The following is a 27,826-nucleotide window of genomic DNA, read 5'->3' on the forward strand; positions in this document are numbered from 1 at the left end:
TGTGTTCATCGTCACACAGAGAGAGCGAAGCTGCTTAATTAGTTGAAATCATCATAAATTGCGTCTATTTGAAACAGTAACATTGTCGCTTACAAGTCAGAACACAATACTAGATGTTGTTTGTGCATCTATGAAAGCGTCATTTGCGACTGCTTCTCTCGCTTACGGCCATACCACCCTGAACACTCCCGATCTCGTCCGATCTCGGAAGCTAAGCAGGGTCGGGCCTGGTTAGTACTTGGATGGGAGACCGCCTGGGAATACCAGGTGCTGTAAGTGTTTTTTTTTTAACCAACAGGGGGCGCTGTTCCATCAAACTTCACATTAAGAATACTGAGATGTACAAGTAAACAAATACAATCCCACAGACAGCGACTTATTTTGAACTATTCAAGACCGGATATGTATATTGAACACCTGTTGCTTTCCTTAGCCTGGAAAATCTCTTGGAATTGGCTTTGTATGTATGACTTGGACTCATTTTCATTTTAATGAATTGGATTTGATTGCTAATGCACCTGTTGCTCATCTTTTCTGTTCTAGTGGGGCAATCTCCCCATGTTAGTTATCTACAGTGTGAGGACCAATCCATGTCCCAACAGTTGAGTGTCGGGTCTCACGGCCAATAGAGAAGTCTTTCTTCATGCTCATCGTGCTATTTATGACGCGCCTGGCAGGCCTGCAGACCCTGGTGAACATGGTGAGTTCACTGTCCTCACGTCTCGTGCAAAGGAGCTACAGAGTCATTTACTGCGATAGTGAGCAAGTTCTATGTTTACATTTAGTTTTTATTTCATTTACCACTTTCTCACCTGTGAGTCTTTTATCACATAAACAGGAGCCAAAAAGTAAAGTCTTCTGACTTTTCATTTGGTCAAAGGAGTTTGAGCACAGATCCCCAAAATCAGTTTCTCTTCAGCGTACATGTCCTTTAATACACAATGAATTAAAGGAGGAGTTTTCTAACTAACCTGTCCACAGCTTCCACTTAACAAATGATACCAAATTAAGACTTAAGTCTTTTGCTGCCTAAAGTACACATTATGCATAATTAGCTTGAAAACTAAATGATTGGATACTTGATGCTCGTATGATCAAAAGCCATCATGACTAATTAAGTTTGTAAGCACATTAGGTCACATGTCATCAATCACTCAGTACCCACGTAACTGAAAATGCAACTCCTTGTAAACTCTGCATCCAGTTTTTTGACAAAGATAGTGACAAGCGTGAAAGGCTTGAGCACAGACAGGAGGTGTTAATTTAGTGTGTTCTCAGTATGAGAGAGGAAGTTGTTCTGATCTACTGTTAAATGAAAAGTAAAAGAGAACGTTTCTGACTGACTGAGCAGCAGCGCCCCCTGCAGGTTGTAGAGGGAATTGAAAAAGCTTACAGCACCTGGTATTCCCAGGCGGTCTCCCATCCAAGTACTAACCAGGCCCGACCCTGCTTAGCTTCCGAGATCGGACGAGATCGGGCGTGTTCAGGGTGGTATGGCCGTAAGCGAAGGACACTGTGACAAATATCTATTATACAGCTGCTGGAATGATACGTGTCTTCCAGTTTTACACATAATTGGCCTGAGAGGCTGATGTTGATCCTGCACACGTTCTTCTCTCATGTGTTTCTTCTCTGCAGCTGAAAATGGGACTCTCAGATAGCTTAGTGTCCTGTCTTCTGTTCCCTGTGTGTACTTTTGTGTTCATCGTCACACAGAGAGAGCGAAGCTGCTTAATTAGTTGAAATCATCATAAATTGCGTCTATTTGAAACAGTAACATTGTCGCTTACAAGTCAGAACACAATACTAGATGTTGATTGTGCATCTATGAAAGCGTCATTTGCGACTGCTTCTCTCGCTTACGGCCATACCACCCTGAACACGCCCGATCTCGTCCGATCTCGGAAGCTAAGCAGGGTCGGGCCTGGTTAGTACTTGGATGGGAGACCGCCTGGGAATACCAGGTGCTGTAAGTGTTTTTTTTTAACCAACAGGGGGCGCTGTTCCATCAAACTTCACATTAAGAATACTGAGATGTACAAGTAAACAAATACAATCCCACAGACAGCGACTTATTTTGAACTATTCAAGACCGGATATGTATATTGAACACCTGTTGCTTTCCTTAGCCTGGAAAATCTCTTGGAATTGGCTTTGTATGTATGACTTGGACTCATTTTCATTTTAATGAATTGGATTTGATTGCTAATGCACCTGTTGCTCATCTTTTCTGTTCTAGTGGGGCAATCTCCCCATGTTAGTTATCTACAGTGTGAGGACCAATCCATGTCCCAACAGTTGAGTGTCGGGTCTCACGGCCAATAGAGAAGTCTTTCTTCATGCTCATCGTGCTATTTATGACGCGCCTGGCAGGCCTGCAGACCCTGGTGAACATGGTGAGTTCACTGTCCTCACGTCTCGTGCAAAGGAGCTACAGAGTCATTTACTGCGATAGTGAGCAAGTTCTATGTTTACATTTAGTTTTTATTTCATTTACCACTTTCTCACCTGTGAGTCTTTTATCACATAAACAGGAGCCAAAAAGTAAAGTCTTCTGACTTTTCATTTGGTCAAAGGAGTTTGAGCACAGATCCCCAAAATCAGTTTCTCTTCAGCGTACATGTCCTTTAATACACAATGAATTAAAGGAGGAGTTTTCTAACTAACCTGTCCACAGCTTCCACTTAACAAATGATACCAAATTAAGACTTAAGTCTTTTGCTGCCTAAAGTACACATTATGCATAATTAGCTTGAAAACTAAATGATTGGATACTTGATGCTCGTATGATCAAAAGCCATCATGACTAATTAAGTTTGTAAGCACATTAGGTCACATGTCATCAATCACTCAGTACCCACGTAACTGAAAATGCAACTCCTTGTAAACTCTGCATCCAGTTTTTTGACAAAGATAGTGACAAGCGTGAAAGGCTTGAGCACAGACAGGAGGTGTTAATTTAGTGTGTTCTCAGTATGAGAGAGGAAGTTGTTCTGATCTACTGTTAAATGAAAAGTAAAAGAGAACGTTTCTGACTGACTGAGCAGCAGCGCCCCCTGCAGGTTGTAGAGGGAATTGAAAAAGCTTACAGCACCTGGTATTCCCAGGCGGTCTCCCATCCAAGTACTAACCAGGCCCGACCCTGCTTAGCTTCCGAGATCGGACGAGATCGGGCGTGTTCAGGGTGGTATGGCCGTAAGCGAAGGACACTGTGACAAATATCTATTATACAGCTGCTGGAATGATACGTGTCTTCCAGTTTTACACATAATTGGCCTGAGAGGCTGATGTTGATCCTGCACACGTTCTTCTCTCATGTGTTTCTTCTCTGCAGCTGAAAATGGGACTCTCAGATAGCTTAGTGTCCTGTCTTCTGTTCCCTGTGTGTACTTTTGTGTTCATCGTCACACAGAGAGAGCGAAGCTGCTTAATTAGTTGAAATCATCATAAATTGCGTCTATTTGAAACAGTAACATTGTCGCTTACAAGTCAGAACACAATACTAGATGTTGATTGTGCATCTATGAAAGCGTCATTTGCGACTGCTTCTCTCGCTTACGGCCATACCACCCTGAACACGCCCGATCTCGTCCGATCTCGGAAGCTAAGCAGGGTCGGGCCTGGTTAGTACTTGGATGGGAGACCGCCTGGGAATACCAGGTGCTGTAAGTGTTTTTTTTTAACCAACAGGGGGCGCTGTTCCATCAAACTTCACATTAAGAATACTGAGATGTACAAGTAAACAAATACAATCCCACAGACAGCGACTTATTTTGAACTATTCAAGACCGGATATGTATATTGAACACCTGTTGCTTTCCTTAGCCTGGAAAATCTCTTGGAATTGGCTTTGTATGTATGACTTGGACTCATTTTCATTTTAATGAATTGGATTTGATTGCTAATGCACCTGTTGCTCATCTTTTCTGTTCTAGTGGGGCAATCTCCCCATGTTAGTTATCTACAGTGTGAGGACCAATCCATGTCCCAACAGTTGAGTGTCGGGTCTCACGGCCAATAGAGAAGTCTTTCTTCATGCTCATCGTGCTATTTATGACGCGCCTGGCAGGCCTGCAGACCCTGGTGAACATGGTGAGTTCACTGTCCTCACGTCTCGTGCAAAGGAGCTACAGAGTCATTTACTGCGATAGTGAGCAAGTTCTATGTTTACATTTAGTTTTTATTTCATTTACCACTTTCTCACCTGTGAGTCTTTTATCACATAAACAGGAGCCAAAAAGTAAAGTCTTCTGACTTTTCATTTGGTCAAAGGAGTTTGAGCACAGATCCCCAAAATCAGTTTCTCTTCAGCGTACATGTCCTTTAATACACAATGAATTAAAGGAGGAGTTTTCTAACTAACCTGTCCACAGCTTCCACTTAACAAATGATACCAAATTAAGACTTAAGTCTTTTGCTGCCTAAAGTACACATTATGCATAATTAGCTTGAAAACTAAATGATTGGATACTTGATGCTCGTATGATCAAAAGCCATCATGACTAATTAAGTTTGTAAGCACATTAGGTCACATGTCATCAATCACTCAGTACCCACGTAACTGAAAATGCAACTCCTTGTAAACTCTGCATCCAGTTTTTTGACAAAGATAGTGACAAGCGTGAAAGGCTTGAGCACAGACAGGAGGTGTTAATTTAGTGTGTTCTCAGTATGAGAGAGGAAGTTGTTCTGATCTACTGTTAAATGAAAAGTAAAAGAGAACGTTTCTGACTGACTGAGCAGCAGCGCCCCCTGCAGGTTGTAGAGGGAATTGAAAAAGCTTACAGCACCTGGTATTCCCAGGCGGTCTCCCATCCAAGTACTAACCAGGCCCGACCCTGCTTAGCTTCCGAGATCGGACGAGATCGGGCGTGTTCAGGGTGGTATGGCCGTAAGCGAAGGACACTGTGACAAATATCTATTATATAGCTGCTGGAATGATACGTGTCTTCCAGTTTTACACATAATTGGCCTGAGAGGCTGATGTTGATCCTGCACACGTTCTTCTCTCATGTGTTTCTTCTCTGCAGCTGAAAATGGGACTCTCAGATAGCTTAGTGTCCTGTCTTCTGTTCCCTGTGTGTACTTTTGTGTTCATCGTCACACAGAGAGAGCGAAGCTGCTTAATTAGTTGAAATCATCATAAATTGCGTCTATTTGAAACAGTAACATTGTCGCTTACAAGTCAGAACACAATACTAGATGTTGTTTGTGCATCTATGAAAGCGTCATTTGCCACAGCGTCTCTCGCTTACGGCCATACCACCCTGAACACGCCCGATCTCGTCCGATCTCGGAAGCTAAGCAGGGTCGGGCCTGGTTAGTACTTGGATGGGAGACCGCCTGGGAATACCAGGTGCTGTAAGTGTTTTTTTTTTAACCAACAGGGGGCGCTGTTCCATCAAACTTCACATTAAGAATACTGAGATGTACAAGTAAACAAATACAATCCCACAGACAGCGACTTATTTTGAACTATTCAAGACCGGATATGTATATTGAACACCTGTTGCTTTCCTTAGCCTGGAAAATCTCTTGGAATTGGCTTTGTATGTATGACTTGGACTCATTTTCATTTTAATGAATTGGATTTGATTGCTAATGCACCTGTTGCTCATCTTTTCTGTTCTAGTGGGGCAATCTCCCCATGTTAGTTATCTACAGTGTGAGGACCAATCCATGTCCCAACAGTTGAGTGTCGGGTCTCACGGCCAATAGAGAAGTCTTTCTTCATGCTCATCGTGCTATTTATGACGCGCCTGGCAGGCCTGCAGACCCTGGTGAACATGGTGAGTTCACTGTCCTCACGTCTCGTGCAAAGGAGCTACAGAGTCATTTACTGCGATAGTGAGCAAGTTCTATGTTTACATTTAGTTTTTATTTCATTTACCACTTTCTCACCTGTGAGTCTTTTATCACATAAACAGGAGCCAAAAAGTAAAGTCTTCTGACTTTTCATTTGGTCAAAAGAGTTTGAGCACAGATCCCCAAAATCAGTTTCTCTTCAGCGTACATGTCCTTTAATACACAATGAATTAAAGGAGGAGTTTTCTAACTAACCTGTCCACAGCTTCCACTTAACAAATGATACCAAATTAAGACTTAAGTCTTTTGCTGCCTAAAGTACACATTATGCATAATTAGCTTGAAAACTAAATGATTGGATACTTGATGCTCGTATGATCAAAAGCCATCATGACTTAATTAAGTTTGTAAGCACATTAGGTCACATGTCATCAATCACTCAGTACCCACGTAACTGAAAATGCAACTACTTGTAAACTCTGCATCCAGTTTTTTGACAAAGATAGTGACAAGCGTGAAAGGCTTGAGCACAGACAGGAGGTGTTAATTTAGTGTGTTCTCAGTATGAGAGAGGAAGTTGTTCTGATCTACTGTTAAATGAAAAGTAAAAGAGAACGTTTCTGACTGACTGAGCAGCAGCGCCCCCTGCAGGTTGTAGAGGGAATTGAAAAAGCTTACAGCACCTGGTATTCCCAGGCGGTCTCCCATCCAAGTACTAACCAGGCCCGACCCTGCTTAGCTTCCGAGATCGGACGAGATCGGGCGTGTTCAGGGTGGTATGGCCGTAAGCAAAGGACACTGTGACAAATATCTATTATATAGCTGCTGGAATGATACGTGTCTTCCAGTTTTACACATAATTGGCCTGAGAGGCTGATGTTGATCCTCCACACGTTCTTCTTCTCTCATGTGTTTCTTCTCTGCAGCTGAAAATGGGACTCTCAGATAGCTTAGTGTCCTGTCTTCTGTTCCCTGTGTGTACTTTTGTGTTCATCGTCACACAGAGAGAGCGAAGCTGCTTAATTAGTTGAAATCATCATAAATTGCGTCTAATTGAAACAGTAACATTGTCGCTTACAAGTCAGAACACAATAATAGATGTTGTTTGTGCATCTATGAAAGCGTCATTTGCGACTGCTTCTCTCGCTTACGGCCATACCACCCTGAACACGCCCGATCTCGTCCGATCTCGGAAGCCAAGCAGGGGCGGGCCTGGTTAGTACTTGGATGGGAGACCGCCTGGGAATACCAGGTGCTGTAAGCGCTTTTTTAACCAACAGGGGGCGCTGTTCCATCAAACTTCACATTAAGAATACTGAGATGTACAAGTAAACAAATACAATCCCACAGACAGCGACTTATTTTGAACTATTCAAGACCGGATATGTATATTGAACACCTGTTGCTTTCCTTAGCCTGGAAAATCTCTTGGAATTGGCTTTGTATGTATGACTTGGACTCATTTTCATTTTAATGAATTGGATTTGATTGCTAATGCACCTGTTGCTCATCTTTTCTGTTCTAGTGGGGCAATCTCCCCATGTTAGTTATCTACAGTGTGAGGACCAATCCATGTCCCAACAGTTGAGTGTCGGGTCTCACGGCCAATAGAGAAGTCTTTCTTCATGCTCATCGTGCTATTTATGACGCGCCTGGCAGGCCTGCAGACCCTGGTGAACATGGTGAGTTCACTGTCCTCACGTCTCGTGCAAAGGAGCTACAGAGTCATTTACTGCGATAGTGAGCAAGTTCTATGTTTACATTTAGTTTTTATTTCATTTACCACTTTCTCACCTGTGAGTCTTTTATCACATAAACAGGAGCCAAAAAGTAAAGTCTTCTGACTTTTCATTTGGTCAAAAGAATTTGAGCACAGATCCCCAAAATCAGTTTCTCTTCAGCGTACATGTCCTTTAATACACAATGAATTAAAGGAGGAGTTTTCTAACTAACCTGTCCACAGCTTCCACTTAACAAATGATACCAAATTAAGACTTAAGTCTTTTGCTGCCTAAAGTACACATTATGCATAATTAGCTTGAAAACTAAATGATTGGATACTTGATGCTCGTATGATCAAAAGCCATCATGACTAATTAAGTTTGTAAGCACATTAGGTCACATGTCATCAATCACTCAGTACCCACGTAACTGAAAATGCAACTCCTTGTAAACTCTGCATCCAGTTTTTTGACAAAGATAGTGACAAGCGTGAAAGGCTTGAGCACAGACAGGAGGTGTTAATTTAGTGTGTTCTCAGTACGAGAGAGGAAGTTGTTCTGATCTACTGTTAAATGAAAAGTAAAAGAGAACGTTTCTGACTGACTGAGCAGCAGCGCCCCCTGCAGGTTGTAGAGGGAATTGAAAAAGCTTACAGCACCTGGTATTCCCAGGCGAATTCTCCTCCAAGTACTAAAGCGATCGTCAGCCGTCCAATGGTTGAGCAATGCTGAGCAGAGCTGAGCAGCGATCAGCCAATGGTTGAGCAATGCTGAGCAGAGCTGAGCGCTCAACAGACCAATCATTGAGCGATCAGGCTCACGCAGGCTCACGCACGTGTGTGACGTCACACTGGGGTCGTCTGCATTTCAAACCAAGATGGCGGTCGCCGGTAACTGTCAAATCTAGCGATACACATTTGACGCTCTCGTTTCCCTCAGGTAAGTTCAATTTTCTTCATTCTTAGCTCTTTCTGTTTGTAATTTGGTGGTGCATTTAGCCAGCTAGGTGTCACTTTTGCTGTGTTGAATGTTTCTATGAAAACCGGCAGATTAACGCGACTGTTAACAGCTGAACCGGCGAATCCAGCGATAGCCTACAGTACACATTTGACGCTCCCGTTTCTCTCAACTAAGTTCAATATTCTTCATTCTTAGCTCTTTCTGTTGGTAAATCGGTGGTGCATTTAGCCAGCTAGATGTCACTTTTTCTGTGTTGAATGATTCTCTTAAAACTGGCAAAAACGATTAGCATGCTGCTGTGAAAATGAATGACCTACCAATCGCCACTGTAATGTAACCTGACGATCCCTGGAAATACTTTAAAAACGTGATCAGACACTCTACCTCGCTTCTTAAGATCATAGAGATGGTGTTACAACAATTTGGATTTGAAATTCGATGTGGAAATATGCTTTAGAGGTGTAAACATGTCAACGATTTGTATGCTAAAAACAAAGTGATGAATGAATGGGCTGTTTTTGGTTACTACTTTTATGAGGGCTGTAGGGTCTCTAAAAATGTATTTAAGCCCTCATCTGCTTTTAGTTTTACTCATTTATTCACTTTTTACTGCACCAGATGAAACATGGAGAAGCCGCATCGGTGCAGCGTGTGCGACAAGATTTTTACTGAAAAGTCCAACCTGACGAGGCACCCAGCACCATTGTTGACCCTACATGGCTGGATCCCAAGACAGCAGAGGCGGCTGCCAAGAGGTCCGGGGGTGAGCTGTGGAAAGGTCAGCTGGTCATCGTGTTTGGGAAGTACGCCGGTCAGACCTTCAGGTGGCTTATTGAAAACAATGTCGGCTGGCTGGTGTGGTTGCTGTTCGAGTACTGTCAGCAGGGAGAGCAGAACGAGCTGATGAAATGGCAGAAGGAGCGACTGCTCGAGTACGCCAGAGAGTTCCCTCCTGTCACATGTCACCTTGACAGGAGGTTGAAGGTAAGATAAACTCAGTTACCTTTTAGACCTGAGTAATTGATGTTAAGCAGTAACCAGTATTAGTAAAAGTATTATTTTATGAGATTAGTCTATAGTTGTATTTTAATTTCTGCAGAAAGCTCAATCAAAGAAAGACTGGGCTCCTCCGACCGTCCCCGACCTCTCTCAGAAAGACCCCAACTACACCACCGATGCCGAGTTGTTGGCTGCTGCAGGACAGTCGCCTGCTCTACCTCCTCCTCAAGATGCTGAAGAACCGAGCGCCGGCCAATCAGCTCACCTCCCCCAGCAAGGTCACAGCCTCTTTGAAGGGACAGTATAAGAGGATTGCAGACCGAGTCCGAGACGACCCCATCCTCGGCGGTCTCGTCATTCCACTGCCCAACTTGAACGCCAAGTCCATCTCGACCTTCACTGCCAGGGAGGAGAAAAAGGCCAACTACGGGGCGACAGTACTGCCGAAGGAGACGCCTCACCTGAAAGTGCTGTCAGACGCACCGTTCCCTGAAGCTCCTGCGCTGCCAACGTCCCTCCCACCACCAGACCGGCCTCAGGTCCAGTACCAGCACGTTCATCACGAGGCTGGAAAAAGGCGTGGTGAGAAGCTGAGGTAAGTTGTCATAAGCACTTTGTTTCACCTGTTGGCTGTGGAAAGCAAATAGCACATACGTCATATCGATACTCATTACATGTGTATTTTATATTTCCAGAATATTTGTTGAAGAGCCAGAGCCTGTGCCTTCTGTGAGACGGCCCGTTCAGCCCACAGCGTCGTCCTCCTCCACTCGTCCAAAGCCTGCTGCGCCCACCCCCATTCCGCCAGGGCCTGCTGCATCCACCCACCTCCAGCCAAAGCCTGCTGCATCCACCTATGGACCACCCCCTGTGTCGGCAGCACCCATACTGCTGGTTCTCCCCTCACAGCCACAGGCTCCCTCCGTCCTGTTTCGTGGGCCATCGTGCAGCCAGAGCTTTGTACCTCCTGCACCAACAGTCTCGGCACTCATGCCGAACAAGTCCTTGCGGCCATGTGGGGCTTGCCACGTGCCTAATTGTGGTGGACAGCGGAAGAGGTACACACCTCCCAAGGACAAAGTGGCTGGAAGCACCCAGAAAATTTTTTCCTACTGTCCAACCACTAGGAAATCCACCACCTCTGGGTTTGACAGTGTGGTGTACGACAGCTTCATACACTTTAAATGTGTGGTGGATGCAGAGTTGGAAAAGAGGGGAACTGTGTAAATAACTGTAAATAATTGTGTAAATAACTTTGTTTGTTTGTGTGTGTGTGTGTGTGTGTGTGTGTGTTTGTGTTTCAAAGTATAATCTATTATTTATATAGTTCAAAAGTTACAAATAATGCACTTTACAGTTCTTGTGTTTGTTTTTTTATTTATGTTGCTGTTAAAATGCACTTTATTATCTTTTTATAGAAACATGTTCTGGCCTATGTTCAGTATCAAGGCCAATCTAACCTCAATCATTTTAACCGTAATCAGTTCTGATCTAACACAATCAGTTTACATACCCTTTAGTGGTTGTTCATGTTCAGATAATCTGTGTTTTTGTCATGCGTGTTGTTTGTTTGTCTTTGTCAGCTTCATGTCTTTGTGATGTTTGTATGTCTGTCAGCTCCATGTTTAACTAAATGATTGCAAATGGTAGCGCATGTTTGTCTCTCGTCTTGTCTCGTGTTCTCGCTCGTAGATCTGTACCTTGTCGTGGTGAGCGAGCTTTAAACCAAACAGATCTTGTATACTTGTGTTTTCATGCATTGCCTTTTAAATGAAACACATTCTGGATGAAAAATAAAAGTTGTAAAAGTATTTCAAGTATTTTGGAGTCTCTGTATGCTTGGGTTTCAGAAGGGTTGGGATAGTGTAAGATAACACATCAATTCACTGATACATTACACCCTTTCTTAATTCAGCCCAAAAATGTAACAGTTACACACTTTTCCACTTGACTATATGAATCTCATCAACTGAAACTATGAAAATAATACACAAAACATTCAGCAGACTAGTGGATTTCAATAGATAGATAGATAGATACTTTATTGATCCCCATGGGGAAATTCAAGAAATTAGAAAGGAAATCAGGCTTTGTACATAACAATTTCCGTAAATAACACTTCAGGATTTTGACCACCAGATGGCACCATCCGTTTTGATCATTTTCGATCGATCCCAGGGTTGAGCAATATGTACTTGGGGGGGTCATGAGCCATTCCCAGGCGGTCTCCCATCCAAGTACTAACCAGGCCCGACCCTGCTTAGCTTCCGAGATCGGACGAGATCGGGCGTGTTCAGGGTGGTATGGCCGTAAGCAAAGGACACTGTGACAAATATCTATTATATAGCTGCTGGAATGATACGTGTCTTCCAGTTTTACACATAATTGGCCTGAGAGGCTGATGTTGATCCTCCACACGTTCTTCTTCTCTCATGTGTTTCTTCTCTGCAGCTGAAAATGGGACTCTCAGATAGCTTAGTGTCCTGTCTTCTGTTCCCTGTGTGTACTTTTGTGTTCATCGTCACACAGAGAGAGCGAAGCTGCTTAATTAGTTGAAATCATCATAAATTGCGTCTATTTGAAACAGTAACATTGTCGCTTACAAGTCAGAACACAATAATAGATGTTGTTTGTGCATCTATGAAAGCGTCATTTGCGACTGCTTCTCTCGCTTACGGCCATACCACCCTGAACACGCCCGATCTCGTCCGATCTCGGAAGCCAAGCAGGGGCGGGCCTGGTTAGTACTTGGATGGGAGACCGCCTGGGAATACCAGGTGCTGTAAGCGCTTTTTTAACCAACAGGGGGCGCTGTTCCATCAAACTTCACATTAAGAATACTGAGATGTACAAGTAAACAAATACAATCCCACAGACAGCGACTTATTTTGAACTATTCAAGACCGGATATGTATATTGAACACCTGTTGCTTTCCTTAGCCTGGAAAATCTCTTGGAATTGGCTTTGTATGTATGACTTGGACTCATTTTCATTTTAATGAATTGGATTTGATTGCTAATGCACCTGTTGCTCATCTTTTCTGTTCTAGTGGGGCAATCTCCCCATGTTAGTTATCTACAGTGTGAGGACCAATCCATGTCCCAACAGTTGAGTGTCGGGTCTCACGGCCAATAGAGAAGTCTTTCTTCATGCTCATCGTGCTATTTATGACGCGCCTGGCAGGCCTGCAGACCCTGGTGAACATGGTGAGTTCACTGTCCTCACGTCTCGTGCAAAGGAGCTACAGAGTCATTTACTGCGATAGTGAGCAAGTTCTATGTTTACATTTAGTTTTTATTTCATTTACCACTTTCTCACCTGTGAGTCTTTTAGCACATAAACAGGAGCCAAAAAGTAAAGTCTTCTGACTTTTCATTTGGTCAAAAGAATTTGAGCACAGATCCCCAAAATCAGTTTCTCTTCAGCGTACATGTCCTTTAATACACAATGAATTAAAGGAGGAGTTTTCTAACTAACCTGTCCACAGCTTCCACTTAACAAATGATACCAAATTAAGACTTAAGTCTTTTGCTGCCTAAAGTACACATTATGCATAATTAGCTTGAAAACTAAATGATTGGATACTTGATGCTCGTATGATCAAAAGCCATCATGACTAATTAAGTTTGTAAGCACATTAGGTCACATGTCATCAATCACTCAGTACCCACGTAACTGAAAATGCAACTCCTTGTAAACTCTGCATCCAGTTTTTTGACAAAGATAGTGACAAGCGTGAAAGGCTTGAGCACAGACAGGAGGTGTTAATTTAGTGTGTTCTCAGTATGAGAGAGGAAGTTGTTCTGATCTACTGTTAAATGAAAAGTAAAAGAGAACGTTTCTGACTGACTGAGCAGCAGCGCCCCCTGCAGGTTGTAGAGGGAATTGAAAAAGCTTACAGCACCTGGTATTCCCAGGCGGTCTCCCATCCAAGTACTAACCAGGCCCGACCCTGCTTAGCTTCCGAGATCGGACGAGATCGGGCGTGTTCAGGGTGGTATGGCCGTAAGCAAAGGACACTGTGACAAATATCTATTATATAGCTGCTGGAATGATACGTGTCTTCCAGTTTTACACATAATTGGCCTGAGAGGCTGATGTTGATCCTCCACACGTTCTTCTTCTCTCATGTGTTTCTTCTCTGCAGCTGAAAATGGGACTCTCAGATAGCTTAGTGTCCTGTCTTCTGTTCCCTGTGTGTACTTTTGTGTTCATCGTCACACAGAGAGAGCGAAGCTGCTTAATTAGTTGAAATCATCATAAATTGCGTCTATTTGAAACAGTAACATTGTCGCTTACAAGTCAGAACACAATAATAGATGTTGTTTGTGCATCTATGAAAGCGTCATTTGCGACTGCTTCTCTCGCTTACGGCCATACCACCCTGAACACGCCCGATCTCGTCCGATCTCGGAAGCCAAGCAGGGGCGGGCCTGGTTAGTACTTGGATGGGAGACCGCCTGGGAATACCAGGTGCTGTAAGTGCTTTTTTAACCAACAGGGGGCGCTGTTCCATCAAACTTCACATTAAGAATACTGAGATGTACAAGTAAACAAATACAATCCCACAGACAGCGACTTATTTTGAACTATTCAAGACCGGATATGTATATTGAACACCTGTTGCTTTCCTTAGCCTGGAAAATCTCTTGGAATTGGCTTTGTATGTATGACTTGGACTCATTTTCATTTTAATGAATTGGATTTGATTGCTAATGCACCTGTTGCTCATCTTTTCTGTTCTAGTGGGGCAATCTCCCCATGTTAGTTATCTACAGTGTGAGGACCAATCCATGTCCCAACAGTTGAGTGTCGGGTCTCACGGCCAATAGAGAAGTCTTTCTTCATGCTCATCGTGCTATTTATGACGCGCCTGGCAGGCCTGCAGACCCTGGTGAACATGGTGAGTTCACTGTCCTCACGTCTCGTGCAAAGGAGCTACAGAGTCATTTACTGCGATAGTGAGCAAGTTCTATGTTTACATTTAGTTTTTATTTCATTTACCACTTTCTCACCTGTGAGTCTTTTAGCACATAAACAGGAGCCAAAAAGTAAAGTCTTCTGACTTTTCATTTGGTCAAAAGAATTTGAGCACAGATCCCCAAAATCAGTTTCTCTTCAGCGTACATGTCCTTTAATACACAATGAATTAAAGGAGGAGTTTTCTAACTAACCTGTCCACAGCTTCCACTTAACAAATGATACCAAATTAAGACTTAAGTCTTTTGCTGCCTAAAGTACACATTATGCATAATTAGCTTGAAAACTAAATGATTGGATACTTGATGCTCGTATGATCAAAAGCCATCATGACTAATTAAGTTTGTAAGCACATTAGGTCACATGTCATCAATCACTCAGTACCCACGTAACTGAAAATGCAACTCCTTGTAAACTCTGCATCCAGTTTTTTGACAAAGATAGTGACAAGCGTGAAAGGCTTGAGCACAGACAGGAGGTGTTAATTTAGTGTGTTCTCAGTATGAGAGAGGAAGTTGTTCTGATCTACTGTTAAATGAAAAGTAAAAGAGAACGTTTCTGACTGACTGAGCAGCAGCGCCCCCTGCAGGTTGTAGAGGGAATTGAAAAAGCTTACAGCACCTGGTATTCCCAGGCGGTCTCCCATCCAAGTACTAACCAGGCCCGACCCTGCTTAGCTTCCGAGATCGGACGAGATCGGGCGTGTTCAGGGTGGTATGGCCGTAAGCAAAGGACACTGTGACAAATATCTATTATATAGCTGCTGGAATGATACGTGTCTTCCAGTTTTACACATAATTGGCCTGAGAGGCTGATGTTGATCCTCCACACGTTCTTCTTCTCTCATGTGTTTCTTCTCTGCAGCTGAAAATGGGACTCTCAGATAGCTTAGTGTCCTGTCTTCTGTTCCCTGTGTGTACTTTTGTGTTCATCGTCACACAGAGAGAGCGAAGCTGCTTAATTAGTTGAAATCATCATAAATTGCGTCTATTTGAAACAGTAACATTGTCGCTTACAAGTCAGAACACAATAATAGATGTTGTTTGTGCATCTATGAAAGCGTCATTTGCGACTGCTTCCCTCGCTTACGGCCATACCACCCTGAACACGCCTGATCTCGTCCGATCTCGGAAGCCAAGCAGGGTCGGGCCTGGTTAGTACTTGGATGGGAGACCGCCTGGGAATACCAGGTGCTGTAAGTGCTTTTTTAACCAACAGGGGGCGCTGTTCCATCAAACTTCACATTAAGAATACTGAGATGTACAAGTAAACAAATACAATCCCACAGACAGCGACTTATTTTGAACTATTCAAGACCGGATATGTATATTGAACACCTGTTGCTTTCCTTAGCCTGGAAAATCTCTTGGAATTGGCTTTGTATGTATGACTTGGACTCATTTTCATTTTAATGAATTGGATTTGATTGCTAATGCACCTGTTGCTCATCTTTTCTGTTCTAGTGGGGCAATCTCCCCATGTTAGTTATCTACAGTGTGAGGACCAATCCATGTCCCAACAGTTGAGTGTCGGGTCTCACGGCCAATAGAGAAGTCTTTCTTCATGCTCATCGTGCTATTTATGACGCGCCTGGCAGGCCTGCAGACCCTGGTGAACATGGTGAGTTCACTGTCCTCACGTCTCGTGCAAAGGAGCTACAGAGTCATTTACTGCGATAGTGAGCAAGTTCTATGTTTACATTTAGTTTTTATTTCATTTACCACTTTCTCACCTGTGAGTCTTTTATCACATAAACAGGAGCCAAAAAGTAAAGTCTTCTGACTTTTCATTTGGTCAAAGGAATTTGAGCACAGATCCCCAAAATCAGTTTCTCTTCAGCGTACATGTCCTTTAATACACAATGAATTAAAGAAGGAGTTTTCTAACTAACCTGTCCACAGCTTCCACTTAACAAATGATACCAAATTAAGACTTAAGTCTTTTGCTGCCTAAAGTACACATTATGCATAATTAGCTTGAAAACTAAATGATTGGATACTTGATGCTCGTATGATCAAAAGCCATCATGACTAATTAAGTTTGTAAGCACATTAGGTCACATGTCATCAATCACTCAGTACCCACGTAACTGAAAATGCAACTCCTTGTAAACTCTGCATCCAGTTTTTTGACAAAGATAGTGACAAGCGTGAAAGGCTTGAGCACAGACAAGAGGTGTTAATTTAGTGTGTTCTCAGTATGAGAGAGGAAGTTGTTCTGATCTACTGTTAAATGAAAAGTAAAAGAGAACGTTTCTGACTGACTGAGCAGCAGCGCCCCCTGCAGGTTGTAGAGGGAATTGAAAAAGCTTACAGCACCTGGTATTCCCAGGCGGTCTCCCATCCAAGTACTAACCAGGCCCGACCCTGCTTAGCTTCCGAGATCGGACGAGATCGGGCGTGTTCAGGGTGGTATGGCCGTAAGCGAAGGACACTGTGACAAATATCTATTATATAGCTGCTGGAATGATACGTGTCTTCCAGTTTTACACATAATTGGCCTGAGAGGCTGATGTTGATCCTGCACACGTTCTTCTCTCATGTGTTTCTTCTCTGCAGCTGAAAATGGGACTCTCAGATAGCTTAGTGTCCTGTCTTCTGTTCCCTGTGTGTACTTTTGTGTTCATCGTCACACAGAGAGAGCGAAGCTGCTTAATTAGTTGAAATCATCATAAATTGCGTCTATTTGAAACAGTAACATTGTCGCTTACAAGTCAGAACACAATACTAGATGTTGTTTGTGCATCTATGAAAGCGTCATTTGCGACTGCTTCTCTCGCTTACGGCCATACCACCCTGAACACGCCCGATCTCGTCCGATCTCGGAAGCTAAGCAGGGTCGGGCCTGGTTAGTACTTGGATGGGAGACCGCCTGGGAATACCAGGTGCTGTAAGTGTTTTTTTTTAACCAACAGGGGGCGCTGTTCCATCAAACTTCACATTAAGAATACTGAGATGTACAAGTAAACAAATACAATCCCACAGACAGCGACTTATTTTGAACTATTCAAGACCGGATATGTATATTGAACACCTGTTGCTTTCCTTAGCCTGGAAAATCTCTTGGAATTGGCTTTGTATGTATGACTTGGACTCATTTTCATTTTAATGAATTGGATTTGATTGCTAATGCACCTGTTGCTCATCTTTTCTGTTCTAGTGGGGCAATCTCCCCATGTTAGTTATCTACAGTGTGAGGACCAATCCATGTCCCAACAGTTGAGTGTCGGGTCTCACGGCCAATAGAGAAGTCTTTCTTCATGCTCATCGTGCTATTTATGACGCACCTGGCAGGCCTGCAGACCCTGGTGAACATGGTGAGTTCACTGTCCTCACGTCTCGTGCAAAGGAGCTACAGAGTCATTTACTGCGATAGTGAGCAAGTTCTATGTTTACATTTAGTTTTTATTTCATTTACCACTTTCTCACCTGTGAGTCTTTTATCACATAAACAGGAGCCAAAAAGTAAAGTCTTCTGACTTTTCATTTGGTCAAAAGAGTTTGAGCACAGATCCCCAAAATCAGTTTCTCTTCAGCGTACATGTCCTTTAATACACAATGAATTAAAGGAGGAGTTTTCTAACTAACCTGTCCACAGCTTCCACTTAACAAATGATACCAAATTAAGACTTAAGTCTTTTGCTGCCTAAAGTACACATTATGCATAATTAGCTTGAAAACTAAATGATTGGATACTTAATGCTCGTATGATCAAAAGCCATCATGACTAATTAAGTTTGTAAGCACATTAGGTCACATGTCATCAATCACTCAGTACCCACGTAACTGAAAATGCAACTACTTGTAAACTCTGCATCCAGTTTTTTGACAAAGATAGTGACAAGCGTGAAAGGCTTGAGCACAGACAGGAGGTGTTAATTTAGTGTGTTCTCAGTATGAGAGAGGAAGTTGTTCTGATCTACTGTTAAATGAAAAGTAAAAGAGAACGTTTCTGACTGACTGAGCAGCAGCGCCCCCTGGAGGTTGTAGAGGGAATTGAAAAAGCTTACAGCACCTGGTATTCCCAGGCGGTCTCCCATCCAAGTACTAACCAGGCCCGACCCTGCTTAGCTTCCGAGATCGGAAGAGATCGGGCGTGTTCAGGGTGGTATGGCCGTAAGCGAAGGACACTGTGACAAATATCTATTATATAGCTGCTGGAATGATACGTGTCTTCCAGTTTTACACATAATTGGCCTGAGAGGCTGATGTTGATCCTGCACACGTTCTTCTCTCATGTGTTTCTTCTCTGCAGCTGAAAATGGGACTCTCAGATAGCTTAGTGTCCTGTCTTCTGTTCCCTGTGTGTACTTTTGTGTTCATCGTCACACAGAGAGAGCGAAGCTGCTTAATTAGTTGAAATCATCATAAATTGCGTCTATTTGAAACAGTAACATTGTCGCTTACAAGTCAGAACACAATACTAGATGTTGTTTGTGCATCTATGAAAGCGTCATTTGCCACTGCGTCTCTCGCTTACGGCCATACCACCCTGAACACGCCAGATCTCGTCCGATCTCGGAAGCTAAGCAGGGTCGGGCCTGGTTAGTACTTGGATGGGAGACCGCCTGGGAATACCAGGTGCTGTAAGTGTTTTTTTTTTTAACCAACAGGGGGCGCTGTTCCATCAAACTTCACATTAAGAATACTGAGATGTACAAGTAAACAAATACAATCCCACAGACAGCGACTTATTTTGAACTATTCAAGACCGGATATGTATATTGAACACCTGTTGCTTTCCTTAGCCTGGAAAATCTCTTGGAATTGGCTTTGTATGTATGACTTGGACTCATTTTCATTTTAATGAATTGGATTTGATTGCTAATGCACCTGTTGCTCATCTTTTCTGTTCTAGTGGGGCAATCTCCCCATGTTAGTTATCTACAGTGTGAGGACCAATCCATGTCCCAACAGTTGAGTGTCGGGTCTCACGGCCAATAGAGAAGTCTTTCTTCATGCTCATCGTGCTATTTATGACGCGCCTGGCAGGCCTGCAGACCCTGGTGAACATGGTGAGTTCACTGTCCTCACGTCTCGTGCAAAGGAGCTACAGAGTCATTTACTGCGATAGTGAGCAAGTTCTATGTTTACATTTAGTTTTTATTTCATTTACCACTTTCTCACCTGTGAGTCTTTTATCACATAAACAGGAGCCAAAAAGTAAAGTCTTCTGACTTTTCATTTGGTCAAAGGAGTTTGAGCACAGATCCCCAAAATCAGTTTCTCTTCAGCGTACATGTCCTTTAATACACAATGAATTAAAGGAGGAGTTTTCTAACTAACCTGTCCACAGCTTCCACTTAACAAATGATACCAAATTAAGACTTAAGTCTTTTGCTGCCTAAAGTACACATTATGCATAATTAGCTTGAAAACTAAATGATTGGATACTTGATGCTCGTATGATCAAAAGCCATCATGACTAATTAAGTTTGTAAGCACATTAGGTCACATGTCATCAATCACTCAGTACCCACGTAACTGAAAATGCAACTCCTTGTAAACTCTGCATCCAGTTTTTTGACAAAGATAGTGACAAGCGTGAAAGGCTTGAGCACAGACAGGAGGTGTTAATTTAGTGTGTTCTCAGTATGAGAGAGGAAGTTGTTCTGATCTACTGTTAAATGAAAAGTAAAAGAGAACGTTTCTGACTGACTGAGCAGCAGCGCCCCCTGCAGGTTGTAGAGGGAATTGAAAAAGCTTACAGCACCTGGTATTCCCAGGCGGTCTCCCATCCAAGTACTAACCAGGCCCGACCCTGCTTAGCTTCCGAGATCGGACGAGATCGGGCGTGTTCAGGGTGGTATGGCCGTAAGCGAAGGACACTGTGACAAATATCTATTATACAGCTGCTGGAATGATACGTGTCTTCCAGTTTTACACATAATTGGCCTGAGAGGCTGATGTTGATCCTGCACACGTTCTTCTCTCATGTGTTTCTTCTCTGCAGCTGAAAATGGGACTCTCAGATAGCTTAGTGTCCTGTCTTCTGTTCCCTGTGTGTACTTTTGTGTTCATCGTCACACAGAGAGAGCGAAGCTGCTTAATTAGTTGAAATCATCATAAATTGCGTCTATTTGAAACAGTAACATTGTCGCTTACAAGTCAGAACACAATACTAGATGTTGATTGTGCATCTATGAAAGCGTCATTTGCGACTGCTTCTCTCGCTTACGGCCATACCACCCTGAACACGCCCGATCTCGTCCGATCTCGGAAGCTAAGCAGGGTCGGGCCTGGTTAGTACTTGGATGGGAGACCGCCTGGGAATACCAGGTGCTGTAAGTGTTTTTTTTTAACCAACAGGGGGCGCTGTTCCATCAAACTTCACATTAAGAATACTGAGATGTACAAGTAAACAAATACAATCCCACAGACAGCGACTTATTTTGAACTATTCAAGACCGGATATGTATATTGAACACCTGTTGCTTTCCTTAGCCTGGAAAATCTCTTGGAATTGGCTTTGTATGTATGACTTGGACTCATTTTCATTTTAATGAATTGGATTTGATTGCTAATGCACCTGTTGCTCATCTTTTCTGTTCTAGTGGGGCAATCTCCCCATGTTAGTTATCTACAGTGTGAGGACCAATCCATGTCCCAACAGTTGAGTGTCGGGTCTCACGGCCAATAGAGAAGTCTTTCTTCATGCTCATCGTGCTATTTATGACGCGCCTGGCAGGCCTGCAGACCCTGGTGAACATGGTGAGTTCACTGTCCTCACGTCTCGTGCAAAGGAGCTACAGAGTCATTTACTGCGATAGTGAGCAAGTTCTATGTTTACATTTAGTTTTTATTTCATTTACCACTTTCTCACCTGTGAGTCTTTTATCACATAAACAGGAGCCAAAAAGTAAAGTCTTCTGACTTTTCATTTGGTCAAAGGAGTTTGAGCACAGATCCCCAAAATCAGTTTCTCTTCAGCGTACATGTCCTTTAATACACAATGAATTAAAGGAGGAGTTTTCTAACTAACCTGTCCACAGCTTCCACTTAACAAATGATACCAAATTAAGACTTAAGTCTTTTGCTGCCTAAAGTACACATTATGCATAATTAGCTTGAAAACTAAATGATTGGATACTTGATGCTCGTATGATCAAAAGCCATCATGACTAATTAAGTTTGTAAGCACATTAGGTCACATGTCATCAATCACTCAGTACCCACGTAACTGAAAATGCAACTCCTTGTAAACTCTGCATCCAGTTTTTTGACAAAGATAGTGACAAGCGTGAAAGGCTTGAGCACAGACAGGAGGTGTTAATTTAGTGTGTTCTCAGTATGAGAGAGGAAGTTGTTCTGATCTACTGTTAAATGAAAAGTAAAAGAGAACGTTTCTGACTGACTGAGCAGCAGCGCCCCCTGCAGGTTGTAGAGGGAATTGAAAAAGCTTACAGCACCTGGTATTCCCAGGCGGTCTCCCATCCAAGTACTAACCAGGCCCGACCCTGCTTAGCTTCCGAGATCGGACGAGATCGGGCATGTTCAGGGTGGTATGGCCGTAAGCTAAGGACACTGTGACAAATATCTATTATATAGCTGCTGGAATGATACGTGTCTTCCAGTTTTACACATAATTGGCCTGAGAGGCTGATGTTGATCCTGCACACGTTCTTCTCTCATGTGTTTCTTCTCTGCAGCTGAAAATGGGACTCTCAGATAGCTTAGTGTCCTGTCTTCTGTTCCCTGTGTGTACTTTTGTGTTCATCGTCACACAGAGAGAGCGAAGCTGCTTAATTAGTTGAAATCATCATAAATTGCGTCTATTTGAAACAGTAACATTGTCGCTTACAAGTCAGAACACAATACTAGATGTTGTTTGTGCATCTATGAAAGCGTCATTTGCCACTGCGTCTCTCGCTTACGGCCATACCACCCTGAACACGCCCGATCTCGTCCGATCTCGGAAGCTAAGCAGGGTCGGGCCTGGTTAGTACTTGGATGGGAGACCGCCTGGGAATACCAGGTGCTGTAAGTGTTTTTTTTTTAACCAACAGGGGGCGCTGTTCCATCAAACTTCACATTAAGAATACTGAGATGTACAAGTAAACAAATACAATCCCACAGACAGCGACTTATTTTGAACTATTCAAGACCGGATATGTATATTGAACACCTGTTGCTTTCCTTAGCCTGGAAAATCTCTTGGAATTGGCTTTGTATGTATGACTTGGACTCATTTTCATTTTAATGAATTGGATTTGATTGCTAATGCACCTGTTGCTCATCTTTTCTGTTCTAGTGGGGCAATCTCCCCATGTTAGTTATCTACAGTGTGAGGACCAATCCATGTCCCAACAGTTGAGTGTCGGGTCTCACGGCCAATAGAGAAGTCTTTCTTCATGCTCATCGTGCTATTTATGACGCGCCTGGCAGGCCTGCAGACCCTGGTGAACATGGTGAGTTCACTGTCCTCACGTCTCGTGCAAAGGAGCTACAGAGTCATTTACTGCGATAGTGAGCAAGTTCTATGTTTACATTTAGTTTTTATTTCATTTACCACTTTCTCACCTGTGAGTCTTTTATCACATAAACAGGAGCCAAAAAGTAAAGTCTTCTGACTTTTCATTTGGTCAAAAGAGTTTGAGCACAGATCCCCAAAATCAGTTTCTCTTCAGCGTACATGTCCTTTAATACACAATGAATTAAAGGAGGAGTTTTCTAACTAACCTGTCCACAGCTTCCACTTAACAAATGATACCAAATTAAGACTTAAGTCTTTTGCTGCCTAAAGTACACATTATGCATAATTAGCTTGAAAACTAAATGATTGGATACTTGATGCTCGTATGATCAAAAGCCATCATGACTTAATTAAGTTTGTAAGCACATTAGGTCACATGTCATCAATCACTCAGTACCCACGTAACTGAAAATGCAACTACTTGTAAACTCTGCATCCAGTTTTTTGACAAAGATAGTGACAAGCGTGAAAGGCTTGAGCACAGACAGGAGGTGTTAATTTAGTGTGTTCTCAGTATGAGAGAGGAAGTTGTTCTGATCTACTGTTAAATGAAAAGTAAAAGAGAACGTTTCTGACTGACTGAGCAGCAGCGCCCCCTGCAGGTTGTAGAGGGAATTGAAAAAGCTTACAGCACCTGGTATTCCCAGGCGGTCTCCCATCCAAGTACTAACCAGGCCCGACCCTGCTTAGCTTCCGAGATCGGACGAGATCGGGCGTGTTCAGGGTGGTATGGCCGTAAGCGAAGGACACTGTGACAAATATCTATTATATAGCTGCTGGAATGATACGTGTCTTCCAGTTTTACACATAATTGGCCTGAGAGGCTGATGTTGATCCTGCACACGTTCTTCTCTCATGTGTTTCTTCTCTGCAGCTGAAAATGGGACTCTCAGATAGCTTAGTGTCCTGTCTTCTGTTCCCTGTGTGTACTTTTGTGTTCATCGTCACACAGAGAGAGCGAAGCTGCTTAATTAGTTGAAATCATCATAAATTGCGTCTATTTGAAACAGTAACATTGTCGCTTACAAGTCAGAACACAATACTAGATGTTGTTTGTGCATCTATGAAAGCGTCATTTGCCACTGCGTCTCTCGCTTACGGCCATACCACCCTGAACACGCCAGATCTCGTCCGATCTCGGAAGCTAAGCAGGGTCGGGCCTGGTTAGTACTTGGATGGGAGACCGCCTGGGAATACCAGGTGCTGTAAGTGTTTTTTTTTTAACCAACAGGGGGCGCTGTTCCATCAAACTTCACATTAAGAATACTGAGATGTACAAGTAAACAAATACAATCCCACAGACAGCGACTTATTTTGAACTATTCAAGACCGGATATGTATATTGAACACCTGTTGCTTTCCTTAGCCTGGAAAATCTCTTGGAATTGGCTTTGTATGTATGACTTGGACTCATTTTCATTTTAATGAATTGGATTTGATTGCTAATGCACCTGTTGCTCATCTTTTCTGTTCTAGTGGGGCAATCTCCCCATGTTAGTTATCTACAGTGTGAGGACCAATCCATGTCCCAACAGTTGAGTGTCGGGTCTCACGGCCAATAGAGAAGTCTTTCTTCATGCTCATCGTGCTATTTATGACGCGCCTGGCAGGCCTGCAGACCCTGGTGAACATGGTGAGTTCACTGTCCTCACGTCTCGTGCAAAGGAGCTACAGAGTCATTTACTGCGATAGTGAGCAAGTTCTATGTTTACATTTAGTTTTTATTTCATTTACCACTTTCTCACCTGTGAGTCTTTTATCACATAAACAGGAGCCAAAAAGTAAAGTCTTCTGACTTTTCATTTGGTCAAAAGAATTTGAGCACAGATCCCCAAAATCAGTTTCTCTTCAGCGTACATGTCCTTTAATACACAATGAATTAAAGGAGGAGTTTTCTAACTAACCTGTCCACAGCTTCCACTTAACAAATGATACCAAATTAAGACTTAAGTCTTTTGCTGCCTAAAGTACACATTATGCATAATTAGCTTGAAAACTAAATGATTGGATACTTGATGCTCGTATGATCAAAAGCCATCATGACTAATTAAGTTTGTAAGCACATTAGGTCACATGTCATCAATCACTCAGTACCCACGTAACTGAAAATGCAACTCCTTGTAAACTCTGCATCCAGTTTTTTGACAAAGATAGTGACAAGCGTGAAAGGCTTGAGCACAGACAGGAGGTGTTAATTTAGTGTGTTCTCAGTATGAGAGAGGAAGTTGTTCTGATCTACTGTTAAATGAAAAGTAAAAGAGAACGTTTCTGACTGACTGAGCAGCAGCGCCCCCTGCAGGTTGTAGAGGGAATTGAAAAAGCTTACAGCACCTGGTATTCCCAGGCGGTCTCCCATCCAAGTACTAACCAGGCCCGACCCTGCTTAGCTTCCGAGATCGGACGAGATCGGGCGTGTTCAGGGTGGTATGGCCGTAAGCGAAGGACACTGTGACAAATATCTATTATATAGCTGCTGGAATGATACGTGTCTTCCAGTTTTACACATAATTGGCCTGAGAGGCTGATGTTGATCCTGCACACGTTCTTCTCTCATGTGTTTCTTCTCTGCAGCTGAAAATGGGACTCTCAGATAGCTTAGTGTCCTGTCTTCTGTTCCCTGTGTGTACTTTTGTGTTCATCGTCACACAGAGAGAGCGAAGCTGCTTAATTAGTTGAAATCATCATAAATTGCGTCTATTTGAAACAGTAACATTGTCGCTTACAAGTCAGAACACAATACTAGATGTTGTTTGTGCATCTATGAAAGCGTCATTTGCCACTGCGTCTCTCGCTTACGGCCATACCACCCTGAACACGCCCGATCTCGTCCAATCTCGGAAGCTAAGCAGGGTTGGGCCTGGTTAGTACTTGGATGGGAGACCGCCTGGGAATACCAGGTGCTGTAAGTGTTTTTTTTTTAACCAACAGGGGGCGCTGTTCCATCAAACTTCACATTAAGAATACTGAGATGTACAAGTAAACAAATACAATCCCGCAGACAGCGACTTATTTTGAACTATTCAAGACCGGATATGTATATTGAACACCTGTTGCTTTCCTTAGCCTGGAAAATCTCTTGGAATTGGCTTTGTATGTATGACTTGGACTCATTTTCATTTTAATGAATTGGATTTGATTGCTAATGCACCTGTTGCTCATCTTTTCTGTTCTAGTGGGGCAATCTCCCCATGTTAGTTATCTACAGTGTGAGGACCAATCCATGTCCCAACAGTTGAGTGTCGGGTCTCACGGCCAATAGAGAAGTCTTTCTTCATGCTCATCGTGCTATTTATGACGCGCCTGGCAGGCCTGCAGACCCTGGTGAACATGGTGAGTTCACTGTCCTCACGTCTCGTGCAAAGGAGCTACAGAGTCATTTACTGCGATAGTGAGCAAGTTCTATGTTTACATTTAGTTTTTATTTCATTTACCACTTTCTCACCTGTGAGTCTTTTAGCACATAAACAGGAGCCAAAAAGTAAAGTCTTCTGACTTTTCATTTGGTCAAAAGAGTTTGAGCACAGATCCCCAAAATCAGTTTCTCTTCAGCGTACATGTCCTTTAATACACAATGAATTAAAGGAGGAGTTTTCTAACTAACCTGTCCACAGCTTCCACTTAACAAATGATACCAAATTAAGACTTAAGTCTTTTGCTGCCTAAAGTACACATTATGCATAATTAGCTTGAAAACTAAATGATTGGATACTTGATGCTCGTATGATCAAAAGCCATCATGACTAATTAAGTTTGTAAGCACATTAGGTCACATGTCATCAATCACTCAGTACCCACGTAACTGAAAATGCAACTCCTTGTAAACTCTGCATCCAGTTTTTTGACAAAGATAGTGACAAGCGTGAAAGGCTTGAGCACAGACAGGAGGTGTTAATTTAGTGTGTTCTCAGTATGAGAGAGGAAGTTGTTCTGATCTACTGTTAAATGAAAAGTAAAAGAGAACGTTTCTGACTGACTGAGCAGCAGCGCCCCCTGCAGGTTGTAGAGGGAATTGAAAAAGCTTACAGCACCTGGTATTCCCAGGCGGTCTCCCATCCAAGTACTAACCAGGCCCGACCCTGCTTAGCTTCCGAGATCGGACGAGATCGGGCGTGTTCAGGGTGGTATGGCCGTAAGCGAAGGACACTGTGACAAATATCTATTATATAGCTGCTGGAATGATACGTGTCTTCCAGTTTTACACATAATTGGCCTGAGAGGCTGATGTTGATCCTGCACACGTTCTTCTCTCATGTGTTTCTTCTCTGCAGCTGAAAATGGGACTCTCAGATAGCTTAGTGTCCTGTCTTCTGTTCCCTGTGTGTACTTTTGTGTTCATCGTCACACAGAGAGAGCGAAGCTGCTTAATTAGTTGAAATCATCATAAATTGCGTCTATTTGAAACAGTAACATTGTCGCTTACAAGTCAGAACACAATACTAGATGTTGTTTGTGCATCTATGAAAGCGTCATTTGCCACTGCGTCTCTCGCTTACGGCCATACCACCCTGAACACGCCCGATCTCGTCCAATCTCGGAAGCTAAGCAGGGTCGGGCCTGGTTAGTACTTGGATGGGAGACCGCCTGGGAATACCAGGTGCTGTAAGTGTTTTTTTTTTAACCAACAGGGGGCGCTGTTCCATCAAACTTCACATTAAGAATACTGAGATGTACAAGTAAACAAATACAATCCCGCAGACAGCGACTTATTTTGAACTATTCAAGACCGGATATGTATATTGAACACCTGTTGCTTTCCTTAGCCTGGAAAATCTCTTGGAATTGGCTTTGTATGTATGACTTGGACTCATTTTCATTTTAATGAATTGGATTTGATTGCTAATGCACCTGTTGCTCATCTTTTCTGTTCTAGTGGGGCAATCTCCCCATG

The 27,826-nt window shown here is 42.9% G+C and overlaps 1 protein-coding gene, 28 non-coding genes and 1 pseudogene across 29 annotated transcripts; 16 read left to right on the forward strand and 14 right to left on the reverse strand.

The window, feature by feature from the left end:
• Positions 1-160: 160 nt before the first annotated feature.
• LOC142393329 (5S ribosomal RNA) lies at positions 161-279 on the forward strand. The gene has a single exon (XR_012771939.1). It is a non-coding gene; the product is annotated as a 5S ribosomal RNA (ribosomal RNA).
• A 1,107-nt stretch (positions 280-1,386) lies between these two features.
• LOC142393930 (5S ribosomal RNA) lies at positions 1,387-1,505 on the reverse strand. Its single transcript, XR_012772335.1, has one exon. It is a non-coding gene; the product is annotated as a 5S ribosomal RNA (ribosomal RNA).
• A 352-nt stretch (positions 1,506-1,857) lies between these two features.
• LOC142392930 (5S ribosomal RNA) lies at positions 1,858-1,976 on the forward strand. The gene has a single exon (XR_012771559.1). It is a non-coding gene; the product is annotated as a 5S ribosomal RNA (ribosomal RNA).
• A 1,106-nt stretch (positions 1,977-3,082) lies between these two features.
• LOC142393941 (5S ribosomal RNA) lies at positions 3,083-3,201 on the reverse strand. The gene has a single exon (XR_012772346.1). It is a non-coding gene; the product is annotated as a 5S ribosomal RNA (ribosomal RNA).
• Positions 3,202-3,553: 352 nt separating this feature from the next.
• Positions 3,554-3,672, forward strand: LOC142392942 (5S ribosomal RNA). The gene has a single exon (XR_012771570.1). It is a non-coding gene; the product is annotated as a 5S ribosomal RNA (ribosomal RNA).
• Positions 3,673-4,778: 1,106 nt separating this feature from the next.
• LOC142393952 (5S ribosomal RNA) lies at positions 4,779-4,897 on the reverse strand. Its single transcript, XR_012772357.1, has one exon. It is a non-coding gene; the product is annotated as a 5S ribosomal RNA (ribosomal RNA).
• A 352-nt stretch (positions 4,898-5,249) lies between these two features.
• On the forward strand, positions 5,250-5,368 carry LOC142392953 (5S ribosomal RNA). The gene has a single exon (XR_012771581.1). It is a non-coding gene; the product is annotated as a 5S ribosomal RNA (ribosomal RNA).
• Positions 5,369-6,476: 1,108 nt separating this feature from the next.
• Positions 6,477-6,595, reverse strand: LOC142393963 (5S ribosomal RNA). Its single transcript, XR_012772368.1, has one exon. It is a non-coding gene; the product is annotated as a 5S ribosomal RNA (ribosomal RNA).
• A 355-nt stretch (positions 6,596-6,950) lies between these two features.
• On the forward strand, positions 6,951-7,069 carry LOC142392095 (5S ribosomal RNA). Its single transcript, XR_012770765.1, has one exon. It is a non-coding gene; the product is annotated as a 5S ribosomal RNA (ribosomal RNA).
• Positions 7,070-9,234: 2,165 nt separating this feature from the next.
• On the forward strand, positions 9,235-10,769 carry LOC142391346 (uncharacterized). Its single transcript, XM_075477109.1, has 3 exons — positions 9,235-9,470; positions 9,586-10,080; positions 10,181-10,769. The coding sequence occupies exons 2-3, from the start codon at positions 9,662-9,664 to the stop codon at positions 10,710-10,712; spliced, it is 951 nt and encodes a 316-aa protein (XP_075333224.1). The 5' UTR covers positions 9,235-9,470; positions 9,586-9,661; the 3' UTR covers positions 10,713-10,769.
• A 908-nt stretch (positions 10,770-11,677) lies between these two features.
• On the reverse strand, positions 11,678-11,800 carry LOC142393732 (5S ribosomal RNA; annotated as a pseudogene).
• Positions 11,801-12,155: 355 nt separating this feature from the next.
• Positions 12,156-12,274, forward strand: LOC142392096 (5S ribosomal RNA). Its single transcript, XR_012770766.1, has one exon. It is a non-coding gene; the product is annotated as a 5S ribosomal RNA (ribosomal RNA).
• A 1,104-nt stretch (positions 12,275-13,378) lies between these two features.
• On the reverse strand, positions 13,379-13,497 carry LOC142393974 (5S ribosomal RNA). Its single transcript, XR_012772379.1, has one exon. It is a non-coding gene; the product is annotated as a 5S ribosomal RNA (ribosomal RNA).
• Positions 13,498-13,852: 355 nt separating this feature from the next.
• Positions 13,853-13,971, forward strand: LOC142392388 (5S ribosomal RNA). The gene has a single exon (XR_012771043.1). It is a non-coding gene; the product is annotated as a 5S ribosomal RNA (ribosomal RNA).
• Positions 13,972-15,075: 1,104 nt separating this feature from the next.
• LOC142393986 (5S ribosomal RNA) lies at positions 15,076-15,194 on the reverse strand. The gene has a single exon (XR_012772390.1). It is a non-coding gene; the product is annotated as a 5S ribosomal RNA (ribosomal RNA).
• Positions 15,195-15,549: 355 nt separating this feature from the next.
• LOC142392380 (5S ribosomal RNA) lies at positions 15,550-15,668 on the forward strand. Its single transcript, XR_012771035.1, has one exon. It is a non-coding gene; the product is annotated as a 5S ribosomal RNA (ribosomal RNA).
• A 1,104-nt stretch (positions 15,669-16,772) lies between these two features.
• On the reverse strand, positions 16,773-16,891 carry LOC142393998 (5S ribosomal RNA). The gene has a single exon (XR_012772401.1). It is a non-coding gene; the product is annotated as a 5S ribosomal RNA (ribosomal RNA).
• A 352-nt stretch (positions 16,892-17,243) lies between these two features.
• LOC142392966 (5S ribosomal RNA) lies at positions 17,244-17,362 on the forward strand. The gene has a single exon (XR_012771593.1). It is a non-coding gene; the product is annotated as a 5S ribosomal RNA (ribosomal RNA).
• A 1,106-nt stretch (positions 17,363-18,468) lies between these two features.
• LOC142392453 (5S ribosomal RNA) lies at positions 18,469-18,587 on the reverse strand. The gene has a single exon (XR_012771104.1). It is a non-coding gene; the product is annotated as a 5S ribosomal RNA (ribosomal RNA).
• A 352-nt stretch (positions 18,588-18,939) lies between these two features.
• On the forward strand, positions 18,940-19,058 carry LOC142392265 (5S ribosomal RNA). Its single transcript, XR_012770926.1, has one exon. It is a non-coding gene; the product is annotated as a 5S ribosomal RNA (ribosomal RNA).
• A 1,108-nt stretch (positions 19,059-20,166) lies between these two features.
• Positions 20,167-20,285, reverse strand: LOC142394009 (5S ribosomal RNA). Its single transcript, XR_012772412.1, has one exon. It is a non-coding gene; the product is annotated as a 5S ribosomal RNA (ribosomal RNA).
• Positions 20,286-20,637: 352 nt separating this feature from the next.
• LOC142392978 (5S ribosomal RNA) lies at positions 20,638-20,756 on the forward strand. Its single transcript, XR_012771604.1, has one exon. It is a non-coding gene; the product is annotated as a 5S ribosomal RNA (ribosomal RNA).
• Positions 20,757-21,862: 1,106 nt separating this feature from the next.
• On the reverse strand, positions 21,863-21,981 carry LOC142392487 (5S ribosomal RNA). The gene has a single exon (XR_012771137.1). It is a non-coding gene; the product is annotated as a 5S ribosomal RNA (ribosomal RNA).
• A 352-nt stretch (positions 21,982-22,333) lies between these two features.
• On the forward strand, positions 22,334-22,452 carry LOC142392989 (5S ribosomal RNA). The gene has a single exon (XR_012771615.1). It is a non-coding gene; the product is annotated as a 5S ribosomal RNA (ribosomal RNA).
• Positions 22,453-23,560: 1,108 nt separating this feature from the next.
• LOC142394021 (5S ribosomal RNA) lies at positions 23,561-23,679 on the reverse strand. The gene has a single exon (XR_012772423.1). It is a non-coding gene; the product is annotated as a 5S ribosomal RNA (ribosomal RNA).
• A 352-nt stretch (positions 23,680-24,031) lies between these two features.
• On the forward strand, positions 24,032-24,150 carry LOC142392267 (5S ribosomal RNA). The gene has a single exon (XR_012770928.1). It is a non-coding gene; the product is annotated as a 5S ribosomal RNA (ribosomal RNA).
• Positions 24,151-25,257: 1,107 nt separating this feature from the next.
• On the reverse strand, positions 25,258-25,376 carry LOC142394032 (5S ribosomal RNA). Its single transcript, XR_012772434.1, has one exon. It is a non-coding gene; the product is annotated as a 5S ribosomal RNA (ribosomal RNA).
• A 352-nt stretch (positions 25,377-25,728) lies between these two features.
• On the forward strand, positions 25,729-25,847 carry LOC142392164 (5S ribosomal RNA). Its single transcript, XR_012770831.1, has one exon. It is a non-coding gene; the product is annotated as a 5S ribosomal RNA (ribosomal RNA).
• A 1,107-nt stretch (positions 25,848-26,954) lies between these two features.
• On the reverse strand, positions 26,955-27,073 carry LOC142394045 (5S ribosomal RNA). The gene has a single exon (XR_012772446.1). It is a non-coding gene; the product is annotated as a 5S ribosomal RNA (ribosomal RNA).
• Positions 27,074-27,425: 352 nt separating this feature from the next.
• On the forward strand, positions 27,426-27,544 carry LOC142392566 (5S ribosomal RNA). The gene has a single exon (XR_012771211.1). It is a non-coding gene; the product is annotated as a 5S ribosomal RNA (ribosomal RNA).
• The last annotated feature ends 282 nt before the right edge of the window (positions 27,545-27,826 follow it).

Source organism: Odontesthes bonariensis, chromosome 11 (assembly GCF_027942865.1).
Source record: "Odontesthes bonariensis isolate fOdoBon6 chromosome 11, fOdoBon6.hap1, whole genome shotgun sequence".
NCBI lineage: Eukaryota > Metazoa > Chordata > Actinopteri > Atheriniformes > Atherinopsidae > Odontesthes > Odontesthes bonariensis.